Here is a 19251-nt window from a genome sequence, read left to right on the forward strand (position 1 = left end):
ATGAATAGTAGTTACTCTTGGTTTAAATAATTTTTATTTTACAGCGAACTTTTAGGAATAACCTTTTTGAAAGTTAGTGTTTTGAAAACTAAGTTTTCCCCTTCCTTTCCAGCATATTCTAACCCTCAATGAAATCGATCCATATGTGTAAACAGAGTTGATTGACTTGCGGAACAACGCAGTAAAGATCTAAATATTCTGTACTATCCGTTAAATTAAAATATATGTATATTACAGACTCGGGTGGTAGTATATTGTTTTTGCGATAGTAGCACCAGTGGCGGTCGGTGGTTGCTTGGTGGTGCACTAAAAATACACAGCATTAGAAGTTACTTTTCGAATAAGTCTAAACTTTGTTTTATCACTACAGTAAATAATGTAATATCATTAAAATTTTTAATTTAAGCAAAACTACTATCCCAAGCACTATAAAATAAAATGTTTTATAAAACTACTAATGCAGTTGACCTGAAGCTCAAAGTCAACTATATTATGTATGTATGTTTGTACTTACTTTAAATATGTTAGATTAAATATACGGAAGAATTAAAAATAAAATATTTTATAATAAAACGTACTAAGCTAAAATATTTTCATACAATGCGTTTAGTTTTAAATAATTAGAAGATAAAAAGAACTTTTTATATACAACGTTTTTAAATTTTCTGTTGAATCATATAAACTTGACTTGACTAGCTTAAACGATCAAAACAAATTGTATTTGATAGAAATAATACTGAAATGTCATTTTGACACTCATATTGATTTCCATAGTAACGCACGAATATACTAATAATTTAGTTGCTAGGACCACCCCCTTAGCAACCAATAATAGTGGATTGGATTACGGATTTCTTCCGAAATAACTTTTCATAAAAAACAGAATAAACTGAAAATGAATTCAATTCTACTTAAAGAGATGGCTAAAAGTATTAAAAGAATGCATTGGCATCGTGTTCTGATATATTCTAAAAGTTTTAAATGTCTAGCTAGTCGGGAAGTTAGTTAAAAATTGATTGCAAGATTTTTACCGGATAAACAACCACCGGACAAATAAGAATACGACCTAATAAAAACGTTGTAAAAAAAACGATTGTTTTAATACATTGATAATTACAACACTAAAACGGATTTTTTTACATTTCAGTGCATATGTTGTTTACGTCAAAATAAATATTATAATAAATTGATAATATTACTGCTACCTTTTTTTTATAAATAGCGAGAAAGCATCAAGCTAGTGAAGCATTCATTTTATTGTTATGGGTAAAATAACCACCCTTACAGTATTATATACGTTGCGATAAATGAGCTATGAATGTTTATTATGATGAATAAATCAGTAAGGAGTGCTGTGTACGTGTATGATGTTAGAGCAGCCGCTACTGAATTCTACCCGCTATAGCTTGCTAACAATTTTATTAGACCAACATAATAATTACAAAGAAAAATAACATAAACATTCCATTTTATCTCATTAAAAGTTATTCACACACATATACGTACTCGAACCTAAACAATATGGTATTTTATAATAGATAAAGCGAATATTATCGTATTATGCTGTACCTAATAATATAGGGCGTGGAGTTTTATATGATCACACCTAGCACATACGTATTCTCTATTTGTAGTATTATATGTGGGCTGGTTGGTTTCTGCATGCCTGGCTAGTAACAACTCGGTTATTTCTGTATATTACATTTCGGTTCTCAATACGGGAATCGAAAATAGCAGCTTTCGATGCCACATAGATAATATGTTTGAGCCAATATTATGTCCAAAATCCCACTCCATCTTCTAAACCTTTATGTCTCAATATATTTTAATTCAGTGCCAAATCGATCACCACAAAGGTCACAACAAACAATATCAACTAAAATAAACTCAGTTCATCACCAATAAGGTTAGGTCAAAATGGAGCTTTTATTGCATTTTCAAAGCATGATCCTGGACATTCATTAAACGTTGTAGATAATCTATTTATATAATTTTGAAGCCTTATTATCCTTTATATTTATTTTAAATATTTGATGACTGTATAAAGTATTTTTATTACATAAAATAGTATTCTTTTAAACCTCTCGCTCTAATGTTTTAGAATATAGTCATATTCCAGTACATGCATGTGCAGTGGTGTTAAGAATTTTTACATTTATTATTTTTAAACGCATTTATAAACCCATTCGTATAATTTATGTTGACATTATTATAGTGAAATATTTACGATAAAAAAATATATTGATAAACTCTGTGATCCCAAATTTGACAAGAATTAGGCATTTTATTATTCAAAAAATGGGCAAGATCAACACATTTCAAGATAATTCTAAAGATACTAATTATAAGCTATGTTTTTGATCATTCAAGTGTAGTAAACATCCTACGAATAATGGTTGCTTTATAATAAGTATTGACCTGAGAATAAGGTAGTGTTTTTTCCAGTCAGATGCTTATTTCATTAAAAACTAACAAATGAATATCAATGTAGAAAAATTAAAGGCATTTTTATTTTACAAACGTTATGTCTATTCCATAGAATAATTGAATGCTCATATCAGTGAACGAAATCTTAAAGTAATTGTCATAATATTATAAGAAAGGCAGAAACGAACTTACCGCACTTTCGTTCTTCCATTTGTGCACCCTCCCCAGTATTCCGGACGTCACTGTCAGTTCTCCCTCGGAGGGGGGCTGTGAAAGAAGAGGAAAATATATTTAATACCACTGCAAAGGCCTGTCAAAAATGACAGCGAGATGGCGGGGGAGAGGGAGTAATAAGGAAAGCTTTGGCGGGAAATGACCTCTGAAAGTAATATGGATGAATGAAATCGGCTCTTTGGATATTGAGAACTTTAATAAATAAAAAAATACTCTGCAGTGAGGATCATTGATAAGTCAACAATGTAAGTGTGCGCAATATATATTATTCTATTGGCTTACATTGTAGAACATTCAAATATCAAAATAATGTCTTATTAGATATTTTACTTGTGTTTTTTTTTTAAACAAAATAATTTTAGAGAAGCTGAGGATTAAAATAATCAAAGTGCATAGAAAATCGAGTTAAACAAATTCACATTAAAATTAAAGAAACTGTAAATGAAGTATAAATTGTTAATAAAAAAAACTGTTTAAAAAATAAATGACTTGAATTGTTAATGTTTTTCGTGTTTAAATGAGGATACGTCAGGTGAAAACATTCAAATTAAATACGTTGCTATTAGAATAATAACATTTTACAAGTAGGTATTTAAAATGTAATCAAATAATATTAGGAATAACATGTGTACTTGTAAAAGTATTAATTCAATTCAATTCCAATTCAATTTTTTTTTTGCATATTGTGGACATTACAAATTATAATTTTAAGATGTTCACAATATGACATGAAACATTATTATAAAGAAGAAAGAAAAAGAAAAGTAATAAAAGGGATAAAAATGAAAATATAAAAAGAGAACATAACATAAACATACAAACGCAGTGAAAATACAATTATACAGATATAGTAGTTCAAATAGTACCTAGTAACATTCTTGAGTCCTTTTTCGCGAATGTGAATATATCTATGTGTTAGCTCTACAATCCGGCGTAGATCTTGGCCGCCTTTTGAAGAGGTTTCATAATAGATTTTCTTTACGAGAATCGGTTGTTAGCCACTTTTTCAACCCATTAGGCATTACTCAGTTGTAATAAAAATAAGTAGCAGAATTAACCATTACTATTTTTATTTCCATAATCAGCTTAAGTGAAAGCTATTTTCAAATTAATCCTGAGGAAGTACGTCCGTGCAGTCTCGTCGTATTATGTAATTCATACCGCATTCCAACAACATGAGTGAGAGTAAGAGATTATGTGAATTCTTGCGCTTTATACTGAGGCGTAGTCTGCTTACAGTCGCACAGTTTCCACAGTAAGATAATATTATGCTGACGATGAGTGTAATGATTGCCCAAATGTAGACCGAAATTTTCACGACGACTGGGAAATCGAGTATTTCTGATGGTGAATGACAAGTTTTGTTAATTAATTTGTACCTAACACCTTAGTGCTTCTTCTTCTTCTTGGTCGTGCACTCATGGCTGAGGATCGTGACCACATTTAAATTTCGCCATCCTTTGAGCGACCAAGACTTTCCATCCTTCTCGATATTCCGCTTCTCTCAGGGCAGAATGGATGGTGCCCCCAGTCAGCTCTTTCACTTGGTCGCTCTTTCGCACAGACGCTCTTCCTCTGCTTCACCTTCCCTGGAGGCTACCTAAAACTACCAGGCCTGACAATATGTCCAAAAAATTGCAGAATTCTTCTCAGACATATCGTCGAGAGCCGTTCCTTTATCTTCAGAGTCTGGATGATTGACTGGTTCGTCCTGTGCTCCGTCCAAGAAATGCGAAGCATTTGGCGCCAACACCATATCTCAAAGGCATCAATTGCTTTCCGTTCTCTTGTATTCAGGATCCACGACTCGACTCCGTATAGAAATATCGAGAACACCAATGTCTGCACAAGCATCATTTTTGTGGCAGTCGAAATTCCCCGATCCTTCCATATAGTGGTAAGGCGTGTCATCTCATTTTTTGCAATCTGTGTGCGCCTTTTTATTTCCGCTTTGCATCCGCCCTTTCCACTGATGGTCTATCCCAGATATACAAACTAGTCGACTGTTTCGAGGTTTTGGAGTGTACTTGGTGTTAGTAGAAGGTTGGCCCGATCAACAACCATTAACTTGGTCTTATTCCTATTAATAAGGAGGCCGTATTTGCGACTCTCTTCCTCTACCCGGTGTAGCAGCTCTGTGAGTTCTCTTTCATCAGCAGCGATTAGTGTGGTATCATCTGCGAATCTTAAGTTTTTTCACCCAAATATAATATGTTTGTCCAAATTTGAAGAATGACATTGGCGGAGTGTGGTAGACGATGAAACCGGACATGCCTGTATAAGATTATAAAGAGAGAGACTTCTTCTTTATTTTTCGCCTTTCGTTGTTTATTATACAATGAATAAAATCCAACTTGTTTGTTTGTATGGTATCAGTACGCTGCATTTACGTTATCAAACAAAAGGGATAAGGGATGAAAATTTTGCTTCTCATGACGTGCCCCGCGGGAGTTTTGATTATCATGGGATTTGAACTGCGCTAGCATGCCTTCATAAATATTCATACAGATAGCTACTGTGTGTTTCAGCAGTAAAGATATATACATCAAACATCTCTGATATTGCGAGATGGGAAATGCAATTGAGTCGATGTCTTTCAAAGATATTGAAGAAAACCAGCAGCGGAACTTTAAATAGGTTATTTAAAATAAATAATGATAATACGATTTTAATCAATATATTTGACAGCTTAAAAGGTACACCGTATAGCGTCGTGGGTCCCAGGTTCGAATCCTGGGTCTGGCAAGTACACATATTGTTTTTCAATATGTGTATGAGTCATAGTTTGGATCTAATAGGTTGTGCAAGTGGCTGTATCCATTTCTCGTAAAAAAATAAAATCTGTTAATACAAACCCCACTCTGTGGAGGCCTATAATAAAATGATCCTATTACGATCGGACATGGTTGGAAAATAAAAGTTTCAAATTTTTTTTAATATTGCGCAAGCACATTTATTAAGTATGAATATAATGTAGGTACCTATTTATATACATACCGAAGGGTATTACACACAGTGATTAACATGGGACAAATTAAAAAAATAAGGAAAATATAATGAAGTATTAAGAATAAGCCTTTTTCTTATATTAGTGACGATATACCTATATTTCAGAATAATAATAAGTAAAAAATTTCCGAATTTGCTTTTTGACGTTAGGATTGCACACAATGTGTGAAGCAGAACAGAAGTTATGAATAATGATTAATGACTATAGACCTACAAACTTATTTAAAGAATGGATGGGGGAGCTACTGTCGAAAACTACCCAATCAAGACAAAATCTGACATTCGAATGACATTTTCAAAATGGCATCCTACGGCAGTAGTTTGTAGTTCCATTTTTGGTCATTCTACAAATAAATTTGTAGGTCTGTACCTACTTTATCTGTATTGAATATCGTTTGTAACAAACTTCAGACAGTCTGTCAAACACTGCAAGCATTTTCACACAGTTTTATATTTACTTAAAAAAAGGTAATATTAATTAAAAAAAAAAATCTAGTTTCCGCCATTCTCACAATACTTACTATACAGCGTGTCCGGAAATTTGTATGCATGCATGTAGTTGGCCGTAACACAGTTCACCGTGAGCTGTTGTATCGAACATATATGGCCGTATAGTATCAAGATCAACTTCATGTCTAAATAAAAGCCCACCGAAAGTGAAGGACAGAGAGAATGACAGAACGTAAATTATAAATTTAATAATAAGTATCGTATATCTTGCGCCCTTTCTTTTTATCATCATGGTGGATTTCATAATGCGTAAGACGGTTTGCCCCGACAGTGGGATACGTCTACATCATGATGACACAACCGATATATGCGAAGAAAGACTGTACGACTTGGAGTATGCAGACGACGCAGTCGTGTTTGACTCGACGATCGAAAGGTTGGAGGTGACCGTGAACAGGCTCGCCGCGAACTCGAAACGTGTGGGTCTTCATCTGAATGCGGCTAAGACCAAATCCATGTGCAGTGTTGCATGCATCGACGCCGACACTTCTCTCCGGGTTTCCGGTCTGCCCGTCGAGCTGGTGTCCAGATTCAAATACTTGGGTGCCATGGTTGCCGATGATGGTGGTATTTCTGGTGAGCTTGGAATCCGCATGGGTGTGGCGGGCTCTGCATTCAACCAGCTTGGAGTCGCATGGAGGTCAAGGCTGTATTCTGTGAGGACCAAATGTCGTTTGTTTAACGCGTGCGTGCTACCTGTGCTCCTGTATGGCTGTGAGACATGGCATCTTACTAAGCTTCAAGAGTCTCGGCTTTTGAGCTTTGAGAATCGATGTCTCCGCCGAATCTTAGGGGTACATTGGTACGACCGCGTTACAAACACCCGAGTTCGTGAACAGACACAACAGCCTTCGGTGATTGAAGTTATCACGAAGAGACGATTAACGTGGCTGCGACATGTATTCCGGATGCCGCTAAAGAGTGCGGCACTTCGTACCCTTGTGGCCCTCCCTCACCCTGCAGCGGTGCTACAAAAGCGACCTACGTGCTGCAGGTCTGACATGGCGGGAAGCGCAGGAGTTGGCGATGGACCGAGGGAAGTGGCGCCAACTTGTGCTTGCCCTATGCCCCAATGTTGGGACGTGACAGGGTGGAAGAAGAAGAAGAAGATATATTTATATGAAATTCTGAATGATTCAAAAGTGGGTTAGCGAGTGGTAGTCGTAAGTATCAAGCCGTAACCATCAAAATATCTGAGATAGAGAATAGAGTATTCAAACGGTCATCGTGGGCGATATTAAATCTTGTGTATCATTAAAATATTCATAAAATAAATACGGTTAGGGAGATCTCACCCGCACATAAATTGTTTATTATGATTTACCACTCTCACCCTTATCAAGAAATTACAACAACATATTAGTCTCTGTCGCCAATTACAAAATGACTTTAAGACGAATGTATTAGTAATTAGTCCTTTTTACGAGCGTGGTCGCAAAGTTTTAATATTTTATTAATTATCTTTCAAAATAACTATTTCGGAGTTCCAGAATTAGGTTCTGATTCCGTTCCCAGTTCTCATCTAAATGCGCGTGTAAACCTGGCTGCGATACACAGAATCCCTTAAGTATTAAATAGGTATCCCTTTTTACCCGACCATCATTGTTTAAGTACATAATAACAATTAAAGAAAACTTATCCGTGTTCGGAAACGTTCCTTGCAATTCCACATAATGAAAGTTCGCGTGTCGATCTCTATTTTGTTCTACCGTTCGCTGTGATTGCGGCATTTAAATATATCGCTTCCCTCTGATTAAAGTACCGCAAATAATTGGTCATTTTATGAACACGGTCTCGTTGGATGAGCGCTTTTTAAATGGAAGTAATTTCAAATAAAACGGACGTACTTAAGGCACTTGTGTTCATAAAGTTCCACTATTCTGACATCTTAGTTTGTTTCAACGGAAGGGGTGGGATTACATTCACATTACGATTTGAGCTGATTTCAGCTAGGGTATATTATTAGAGATGGTGTAGGTACTGGAATAAAATACTGAAACCCCAGTTTGTTTTAAAACTTTTTAAGACTTACGAATAATAAAATCCAGTAGATTGACAATGAAAACCAAGTCACAAGGGATGTTTTAAGCACTATAAAGTGTCCCATATCAAGACCGATCAGGAGACACTATTGCAAAAGTGTTTTAAAGTGAAACTGTCTTAGCTACGGTAGTGTGAAATTATTATCTGAATAGTCAGTATCAATCACAACATACTATAACTGGACAACATAAGCATGCCGTTTTTGAGGTTGGAATGAGTTCGCAAGTTTTCGGTCAGTTACAAAAGAGTTCTTGTCTTCTTCTTACCCATTCAACATGTCCATATGGTGGAGAAATGCGGTTACATGTAAGTTGTACGTACGCAGTTCATCGTGGAACACTTTATTCGTGCGTCGCAGTACGTGAAACATGAGTTTGTATAACATTTTATCAAATGACGAGTTCTTCGTTGAACATTTCACCGTGGAATACATTTGTACGTATCTTACAAAATGCGGCAATGGTTTGCAAATAGTACTGTTCCAATTAGATTAACCCTAACCTAACCTAACCTGACGTAACCTAGTAAAGACATCTCATAAAATTCGCCACATGTACATCACATACGTACAAATATACTCCACGGTGAAATGTTCAACGAAGAACTCGTCATTTGATTAAATGTTACACGAAATCATGTTTCACGTACTGCGGCGCACGAATAATTATTGTCCTGCGGTGAACTGTTTACGTAAAAATTTCCGGATACGGAGAAATACAGGATGCGAACTACATCCATTGGGAATGTCCTAAAATGTGTACGGAAAGGGAAGAGTTGCAGCTGTTTGGTCCATCGCACCGTCCGGCCTGGTCGGTAAAAATGCCTGTTTTGTTGTATTTAGAATATTTTCGGCGTCATATTATTACCAACGTGAAGATCTTTTCACTTAGATTGTCCGTCAGTTTTGTGTTAGCTTTTTTTACTTACTACAATTTTTAATTTTTTCTGTACGTGCTTTTCTCTCCCATGGGTACTCTTAATTGGACACAGTTATGCATAAAGTAGCCAGTCCACAAAAAATAAAAAAATAAGATATGATAATATAGATCAGATGCGAGAAGGGTTTTTCTACGTTCTGCTGAAAATAGCCAAGCCGCAAAAAAAATATTCTTGAAATAAAATACCATTTTCAATTATTTTACATACATTTTTAATATCATGTTGCTGCTAAAGTGCCATTATCTCAGCTCGACATTATTGTGGACTGGCTACATTCTGCATAACTACGTTCAATTTAAAGTCGTGTAAATTCAGGCAAAGCATATTTGAGTGCATGGCGAGCTGTCTTGAGTAACTGCTCTTGAGATATCCCCAGTCATAAAAAAATCGGTGTGTGTGTACTTATGTACGCGCGTTAGAAGTTATACTTCTTTGGCGTAACAAAATAAAAACAAAACTTGTGATAACCTAGATTCTTCGACTAGCTCCTAATTATCTTGTTAAATTACACACTCAAGAAAAAAAGCCGCTTATTGGAGCGCGGTTGGTTTATTTCTCTACACTTTAACTTATATATTACTAAATTATATAATTATTTCTTGTTGTTTTTATTTTTAAAGTAACATCTGTCACTGCGACGTTTAATCGTTTGTGTACGTAAGGAATTTCATTGAAAATAATAAATTCGTTTCCTAGGCAACGGAACAATTCTACTATAAAACTTGTGTTTGTATACAGCTGGCTGATTCGCAGCTAACTTCATACTGTGCACTTTTGTAACGGTGTGCGAGCGCAGCTCTCAATTTCACTCTCTACCAAACGTCCTAAAAGAAGTATAACTTCAAAAATATGCTTCACAACCAATTAAAACTGGATATGGTGCGGATCGCAGTCTATTCGCATAGAAAGCTTTCCTTTACCATATGCTATTACAAGCTTTGTAATTAATTTGAATTTGGAACATCGTAAGATTGTAAGCACTAAGCTTTAAAATCTCTTATCGCATTATGGATTCCGCTAATCCATTCTTTGTTCTAATAATTTACTATTCTAACATCACATTGCAAAGGATTTGTACTAATATGGCAAGACGAGATGAATGTTGTCAATGTGTACTCAGGAGATTAGATTCTGACGTGAAATAGTTTACATACGAAGCAGACAGGAAGTTCTTGCAAACCATTAAAAATGATTAATCATTATTACATGATTGACTAAAATTACTATATTAATCCAACAAGTTGCTATTAAGTAGAGCAATAACGATAAAATACGAAGCAAATATTTACCTAGTTAATACGTACCGTGTTCTCAACTGAAGAACACAATATAAATAAATATATCGTTATGGATAGATAGAGATTTTAACTGTCAGATGGCAATACTAAGGTAGAATACCAACAAAGCATAAAAATCACCTGGAAGTTACTAAAGCGTCAATTACATTGAGCTACTTTACAAGCTGTTTGTTGGCGAATTTAAAAGCGGGCGATTCAGCTACTGCGATTGTGACGATGACACACAAAACTTTCGATTCGCTGAGAAGCCAAGAAGCTATATAGTTACTACTAGAAACTATTTTGACCAGGCCTGAACAAAAACGATGCATACGTGCGAGTGAGAAAGTATTCGGCACCCTTATAATCTCTGCGACACGCGCTAGAGTAAAATAAAGAGTTTACAGATGTGTGAGATGATTTGCTGTGGTATCGCCGCCAAATCTAAGTTTGTTGCTTAACTTAGTGTCGATAACCTGCGAGCGCGTGTTGCTAAAATTGATATTTTTTGTGTAACATAAAGTCAGTGGTAAATATTTTTAGTTAATTAAGTAGAAAAGATGGTTGTGTGTGTTGTATTAAAATGTGGTAGCCGTACTGATAAGCAAGAAGATGGTATTACGTTTCATAGGTAAGTTGATACATGTTCGTGATAATTTATTTGTATATTAATATGTATTTTAATATCAAATGACCTTGTGTTTCTTTGAAATAACTTAAATTATGAAGAGCTTTACCCAATGGTTGCATTTTGACCGCTTAAAAATACTATATAACGTAAAAAAAATAAAATTATATTTTAATTCTGAGCGTCTAGTGCGAGCACTAGCGAAATGGTCTATGGTCTCAAACATTTGTGTATGAATGCGTTCGCTCGCCCACAAACCAAACGCACGGCACGAGCTTCATTTAGCAATGCAATGGGTGGCGTCTATATGTATCTATAGTCTAAGATTTTGACAGAACGTAGTTCGTTTTTTTACCGGGAGGTCGCTACTACGCTCTACTACTCACGCCGGCATGTAGCATGTAAAGTTGACCGGCTTTAAACTTTTCTCGGTAGATTGTTTACAATCTGCTTGTTAGCTTGTTCGATGATGACACTGGGCAACTTTACAGGCAGATTGTAAATTCGCCAACAAGCAGCTCGTAAAGTAGCTCAATGTCATTGACGCTTAACTTCAGCAAAATACTGTAATCACTTTCTGTTCTCATGTCAATCCCTCAACATATTGTAATCAGATTCATAGAAAGGTATTAATATTTTCGCCATGTTAAAATATATTCTAATATATTATATTACCAATGTCAACAGTGTAAACGTAAAACAACCAATGATCGAACCACAACCTTCAATCAAAATAAAAAATTGAATATTGCCTATAGGACACTTGGCTCCAGAATCATACAGCCGTATTCATACACTTTTGAACCGCATTCAACGCAGTAAGCGGTTTATCGGCCAAATAAGAAAACTATAAAAAATGCACACGTCACGAAGATGCGTACAGGAATGCGCACCAAACTTAAAATGGCGGCGATCTGCGCGAGCTGTCAGTGTCACTTTAATATACTAGTCAACAATTAACCCTGTGCACCTATACATATAAATACATTAAAAAGAATAAAAGCTAAAAACAGAAATATTGTATATCCTACATAACTTCAAAACACCTCAGAGAAAAATAACCACTAGAAAAAAATCTTCATAAAAAAGACTACACCCAGTGGAATTTAAACCCTTAACCCCTGGGATTCGCGCCCATTTGCTCTAACCACCAAGTTATGTGTGTCCTATCTAATTGCGACGAAGTTAACAACAATTTTTACATTTCTCAATGAAGCGCTTTCTGAGAGCTGAATAATTTTATATTAAATGAATAATATAAAAGATTTAAGAATTGAACTTAAACTAATTCATATACACGATGGCACTAATTGTATTGATAATTTAATTAATATAAGTACCTAACTCTCCACCATGCATTTTATTCTAGCATTTTTCAAATATGTATGTTTCTTCAAATGTGATTGTTCTAAATGATTTTTATTTATTAAATTACACATATACATACCTATGATTATATTTTCAATTCAATTTTAATTAATTTATTTTTTACCATATTGTGGACAGTACAAATTATAAGTTTAAGATGTTCACAACATGACATGAAATATAATTACAAAGAAAGGAAAAAAGTAATAGAACCGATAAATATTAAAATATAAAAAGAGAACATAATATCTCGAAAAAAATACGCAGCTAAATAAAAATCTCTTCTAAATTGCAGACTGCAGTATGTAAGCATACCTAAGAAGAAGTCAGTTGGATAAAGCCACGGTTAGCCGACTCGCACATCACAATTCGCCTTGTGTACCTGACGGGCATAAATCAAAATTTCTGAGACTGCCGGCAAATGTTGCATGCTACAATCTCGCACATTTGCCTAGCGGCAAACGTCAAACACGAAAAAGGAGAAGTCTCTCGTCTGCCATTTTTATTGTGTTGATTGTATGAACAAACGTCAAACACGGTGACCAGCGATGAGCGAGCAATGACAGTGTAGATAGAGACAGAGACAGAAATGGCAGATGGCCGCAGGCTGTGCGCATGCGCGGAATCGACATTTTTCGAGAACGACATGCAGGCTTTGACCAATGCAACTCGAGGCATGTCGCAGGGTCGCAGAGTTGCAGTTGCATCGGCCAATCTGCGAAGCTCCATTTGATAACGTTTGTTTCTTGGTTTACGATGACGTCACATCGACGAATTCGTCGTAAGACGCATGCGGCGAGTTCTGATGTGCGAGCCCACATAGTATCCATACAGCCTCAATAATGCCGGCAATAGTGTTATCACAATTCGACAGTTGCGCGCAGCTGAATAAAACCACCAAGTTCTTAAGATTCAACCATAAAACCTCCGTCGTAAACCTTTTCCGTGGTGGGTACACAAGTTTATGGCCGATCGCACTTAATGTGACAAATGATTTATCGCCGGGAAAGAAAATGCCGATGTTTTTAATCAACGATTTCTACATAACGTTTATTATTCTAAAAGACACATATTATATAATATAACGCTAAAGGAAAAGTATGTATTCAGACCTAAATCTGAAAAAATGTCCCGAATGATTTGTTTGGAATCTGCTGACTTTTTCAACCCCAACTCATTATGTCGTTCAATGATAAGACATCGTTTTTTTAATACCATTGTAACGAGAAAACTGAAACTGAGAATATTTCATGAAACATAAGTAGGTTATAATAAATTATGTACTTATTAGAAAAAATAGCAGTAGGTACCTTGTAATTAGGGGTTCTAATCCCGGGATCCCGGGATCCCGAGCTATTTTCGATACCTAGTATGTCAGCTGCCCATATGTCAGCTATCCGCCGTCGTATTTAACGTAGCTGAGGCGTGGAACAACCTACCGGGACGAGCAATATTGTATGCGCTAGGGATTCCAATCCCGGGATCCCGAGCTATTTTCGATACCAATGAATCCCGGGATTGATAAACATAATCCCGAATCCTTCGGGATTGATTTTTTATCAATTTTTATGGAAAATAAAATAAAAACGAAAATATAACAGAAAAAACACTTTTAATAATAAATAACTACATTAGAAATAAACTGAGTTTGAATGAAGTTTGATAAAAATTTATACCCATCTGTAAGTTGCCGATTTATTTTATTTTTTCACATAAATTAATAAAAATGAGAAAGATTGGAAAAAAACAATGCTTCGCACTATTAACAAGTAATTCCACCATGATCTCATACGTTTTACGGTAGTTTCATATTTGGCTGACTTATTAGATTTATGAAGCGGAAAGGCCATAAGTACACCATGATTTGTTTTACTATTTTAAATCTCGCTAACCCATTCATTAAGTCTTTACTATCAGAAACAGCAATCTCATATTAAATTCACATTATTATTTTTATTACAATATTATTTACTCCATTAAACTTATGTATTTCCAAGATTGAAAGTATACAATATTAACAATAAATGTCTTAAATAGTATAAATTATACTAGATTTATTTTTGACCGATTTTATCAATGTTATTTGTAAATATAAAATTTTTATATTAACAATGGAAAAATGCCAATCCCGGGATCAGTCCTGGGATTCCGGGATTGTCAAATTGTAATCCCGAAATCCCGGGATCAGAATTTTGGCTCGGGATTGGATTCCCTACTTGTAATACATTACTTACACAAAACTAATTTGTTAAATCGTTCTCAGACAATAATTGACAGATTCATTTGCATATTTAATGAAACTGTTACATAGGTAGCTGTTTTGGTTCCATCCGTTTACCTGGCAAAATTTTTGTTATAAGAAGGCTTATCATGGGATTTGATCGGGATCGTCGAGGATTGACGATGAATTCCAAAGTTTTGTCATTTTATATAATGCCATTTATTGTATTAAAAAAAACTATACGAGAGTATATGTCATATTCCGTGTCCGGAAACTTGTACGTATGCAGTTCGCCGTATCACACTTCCAGTGACGTCCCGTGGGGGTAGGCAGATTGAGCGTCGCATGTGGGTGGCAGTTACTCGAAGGGCGGCAAATCGAGGAAAATTATTTGGAATACTATATAGAAATATCTTTCCATTAAAAACATCAGCTTACTGGTTTTATCGGGTTTGCGATATCTAGTTTACTTTCGTTGCCCTTTGACGTACTTGGTGACCAGAAACGACACGTGCAGATTTTCTAACAATTAGTATGATATTTTATTAGTAATGTACCCATACAACACATCTCTTAGATATTCGACTCATGAAAAGATGATACAAATACTGTATAAAAATGAGGCGGCTTTTTGGTGCTGCCTAGGGGCGGCATTTTATCTAGGGACGTCACTGCACACTTCACCGTGAAAGGTTGTATCGGAAATATATGGCCGTCCAACCTATTTGGGTCGTATAGTACTGACATAAAATTCATGTCTAAAGAAAACACGGTTTTTGTCGGTTTAAACTTTATAGGAAGCCAGCAGCAAACAATTTTTTAAAATAGCCGATATACTGGATTATTTCTTAGGTTAGATTAGGTTAGGTTTTCATTCTTGAATTAATGAATTTTGCCAAAAACAGCTATGAAAATTGAATTAATATTCATATTGAATCTAATAAAATTAGAGACTGTATAGTATACGGTCATCTCTTTCCGATAAGAAAGCTCGCTTACTTGTAACCGTCATATTCAGCAAAGATTATTTATTAAATGTATATGATATGGTATGATATAGACGGCGTCACATCATATCACATGCACGTGGATCTAATTCCCAATAATCCGACTCTAAAATGCCAAAATCAAAGTATGTATAGGTTTGTCTTTGTTTATTCATTTAAGGGGCCGCAATATTTTTGTGATAGTTTTACTTTAATTTTTTTTCAAGTTTAAGTTTTGATATGTGGATACATAATTGATTAATATACACAACTGATTTTATAGTTGTTTATTGTATGCACGTATACAATGTAGTACATTTATTCATTTAGAATATTTAGATAATATTATTAATTTAGTTATCCGTTTGAATGTAGTACCTATTAGTAGTACCTAGTAATTTACACAACACAATATACGAGGAATGATTATTCATTATTATTTAGAGGTTAATTAGTGGAATGCTTGATTGAAAGGTTTGATATCGACTAATTCTAATACAATGTAATATGGTAAGTTTGAGTGACGAGTACCTATTTAATTTATTATCGATTCTGAAGATCGTTAGTTATATTTTATAATGAAAGGCCTATAGATTTACTGAAGACCTTTTTTTATTTTGTCTCGGCTTGGATTTTAATGATGTTAAGCTTAGTTATATTTTGTCACTGTTCTGGCAGAAGACACTAATTCGAAAAATGACATATTGAGTTAGTTATAGCAAAATGTTCCTTATTTCAAACTTTACCGTCTGGAAACCTTCTTAATAAATAAAAAGTCTTTATTTTAAAGTCATACTTTTTACGATTACTTAATAAACTCACGTGATAGACCATTTCAAACATTTTAACAACTTCAAAGTCAAATTACTCAAAACTAGAATTCTCTAGTTAGTGTGTTCTGCCAGAACAGAGACGATTTATTAAATATGTAGTATTTTGCAATTTTAATGTTAGTGTGTCCGTTTTTATTGAACCGCGAAAATTGTAATATCAAAGATGAACCAATTAATGTTTAAATGTAATAAAGTACCTGATCACCCATTCCTGTGATGATGGGAGTATTCCAATAGGCAGCAAGGCGAGCTACAGGCTCCAGAGCAAATGCACAGGCGGGTCCAATAAACGCGATGACGTCATGGACGAAGTGCATATCGGCTGCCAATCCGGGTGCACGTGCCCCGGAACACGACGGGTAACTGAAATGAAAAATAATAGAGACTTGTAGAGAATTAGCTGCACAGATTAAAAGTAAAACTTATGTTTATAATATCTGTCCGGGGTGCGTATTGCCAAGCCTGATTATCAGAAAGCAAGGCAGAGTATTGTCGCGCTTATCGATACAGCTTTTGGCAACCGCATTACAACGTCGTTCATACAGACTATAGTTCCAAAGCCTAATCAATAGATCGGAGTTGTCTTTGGCGCGACCGCTGCTGGCACTCATAATGCTCCTATAGAAAGTAATGTCAAATCCCAATCATACGAAATGAAGCAAATGTAACGGGCATGCTGTGAGAGAAAAGAAAATATATAATCTTAAATTCCTACGAATGGATGACAGTTTCAACTGTGATGGAATTGTTTTCATGGTTTCTCGTCGTAATTGAATTTGATGTATTATATATATTTGCACCTACGCTGACCTAGTGCGTAGGGCGATTGTATTTGTATATAATTACCAGCACTTTCGGATGAGCGGAATATTCAATATCTGGCTCGTACTCGAATGCGAGACGAAGGTACGAAGCGGATGTAAATGTTCGATGTACTTGTTGGCGTTGTCGGTCATTTGCTCTGCGTGTGTTAACTACGAACCGGCGCGCTTGGCTCCGTTCCAATTGTCGTTGTTGATTTCGTTCAGTTCGTGCCTCTTCTGATTGCGATGCACGCAATTGCGTCATTCTTACACGCACGTTTTTGTTATCTTGTTGGATTTGTTCGTCTGTTCTTTCTGCTCTACTGTTTTGCATGTGTGTTGCTTTATTCGTTCGACGGCCCAAATGGCCCCCTTTGCGTCTTGCTGGCATTGTGCACTGTAATACACGCACATAAAAATAGATAAATTAAAATAAATCGTACAAAATTTTGCACGCACTGCGTTGTGATATGCCGAATGAAATGTCAAAATGACGCGACGCTTCTCTTGAATTCTTATCGGACTGATTCAACAACATAAATAATTAATTTCGTTCTGTTTGAAATACGAACGACGGTTAAATTTGTTCATACAAAAACAATAAAATCGCGATTAAAAAATGGGAGGGTGGGGGTAGGAAGGTGAAAATTTTGGGTTATAGGTATTTTTTATGCCAAATATTAAAAAAAATACAAAAAAAAAATTGTCAAAAAAATAAAAGAAATTTTTTCTGGATAGAGATACCCTAATCACTTAGCGGTGTGAAATATACTTGTTGACCTATTCTCATACCTAAAAATTATACATAAAAAAATTCATAAAAATCGGTTGAGCCATTTCGGAGGAGTTCGACCACAAACATCGTGACACAAGATTTTTATATATATAGAGATATATTATAAACCGTGGGTCGCGAGTAGAGTTGGGTTTCGGGAATTTCCCGACGGGAATTCTCGAGAAATTTTCGAGATTTTCCATCATGAATCTCGAGAATTGAAATTGTTAACATTTCGGGAAATCCCGGATCTCGGGAATCTTTTGTCGGGATTCGGGATATCTTTATTATCAAATATTAATTGAAAAAACGATTTTACACAAAACTTTCAAAGACTTATCGGGGCATTTAACACAATTAAGCCAACGTCGACTCAAAATGAGCGCAATTTTTGCAACATTAGGGAATTTTGTGTCCCAAAAGCGTACGCGATTGTCAGACGCAGCGATTGACAGTCTGTGTTTTTTGAAATTCTATTTTAATAAGTAATGTTTTGAATTACATATTTTTGTTTTCCTACATCTATTTTGTTTGTCTTCTTACATAAATAAAAAAAATCATATTTTTCCGAATTCGTCTGTTTTTACACTGATTTTATGGTTGTTACAGGTTTTTTTTAAATTTCCCGATATCTCGAGAATTCTTTTCTGGAAATCCCGAATCTCAAGAATTCAAAATTTTATCATTTCGGGAAATCCCGAATCTCGAGATTGAGATTTTCTCGAGAAATACCCAATTCTAGTCGCGAGTGCAAGCAAGCAATTAACTTGTATTTTCCCCCCATAAATATTTGATCCAGCGCAAGAGTCCAATGGGTTCGGCGAATTACAAATAACTATTCTTCATAAAAAGCCTGTTAATACATCATCCAATATGTTGTGGTCCATATTATACTCTGCTTAGAATAAGACACATAGGTCTATTCTATACACAAGGCGGCTGTCGACGGTAGTTTATCATAGTTATGTATTGAGGTATTATAATTGTTACAATAAGTTAGCCATCTAAACTGTCAAAACTATCTATCTCGCTCTAAAAGTTAGCACAGCCAAGATTTTTGACAGTTTAAACAAGCGATAATCAACCTGCGGCCCTTTAAGCTTTTATGTGCGGCCCGAAACACATTTATTATCAGGAATTTCGTATATCTTGAGATTCGTTTCGACTTTGACGCACAGATAGTGACACCCGAAGAGGA

At 35.2% G+C, this 19251-nt stretch overlaps 1 protein-coding gene across 1 annotated transcript in view; it reads right to left on the reverse strand.

Moving 5' to 3' along the window:
- The window catches only part of LOC147074586 (atrial natriuretic peptide receptor 1), a 189313-nt gene that overhangs the window by 48155 nt on the left and 121907 nt on the right, over positions 1–19251 (reverse strand). The window contains exons 3-4 of the mRNA XM_085943988.1: positions 16673–16838; positions 2625–2694 (exon numbers count right to left, since the gene is read on the reverse strand). Of these exons, the coding sequence (XP_085800114.1) occupies positions 2625–2694; positions 16673–16838 (236 nt within the window). The remainder of the gene's footprint in view (positions 1–2624; positions 2695–16672; positions 16839–19251) is intronic.

The sequence above is a fragment of the Rhyacophila brunnea genome, unplaced genomic scaffold (genome assembly GCF_057557595.1).
Source record: "Rhyacophila brunnea isolate RB1 unplaced genomic scaffold, BYU_Rbru_1.0 scaffold_16, whole genome shotgun sequence".
NCBI classification, from domain to species: Eukaryota; Metazoa; Arthropoda; class Insecta; order Trichoptera; family Rhyacophilidae; genus Rhyacophila; species Rhyacophila brunnea.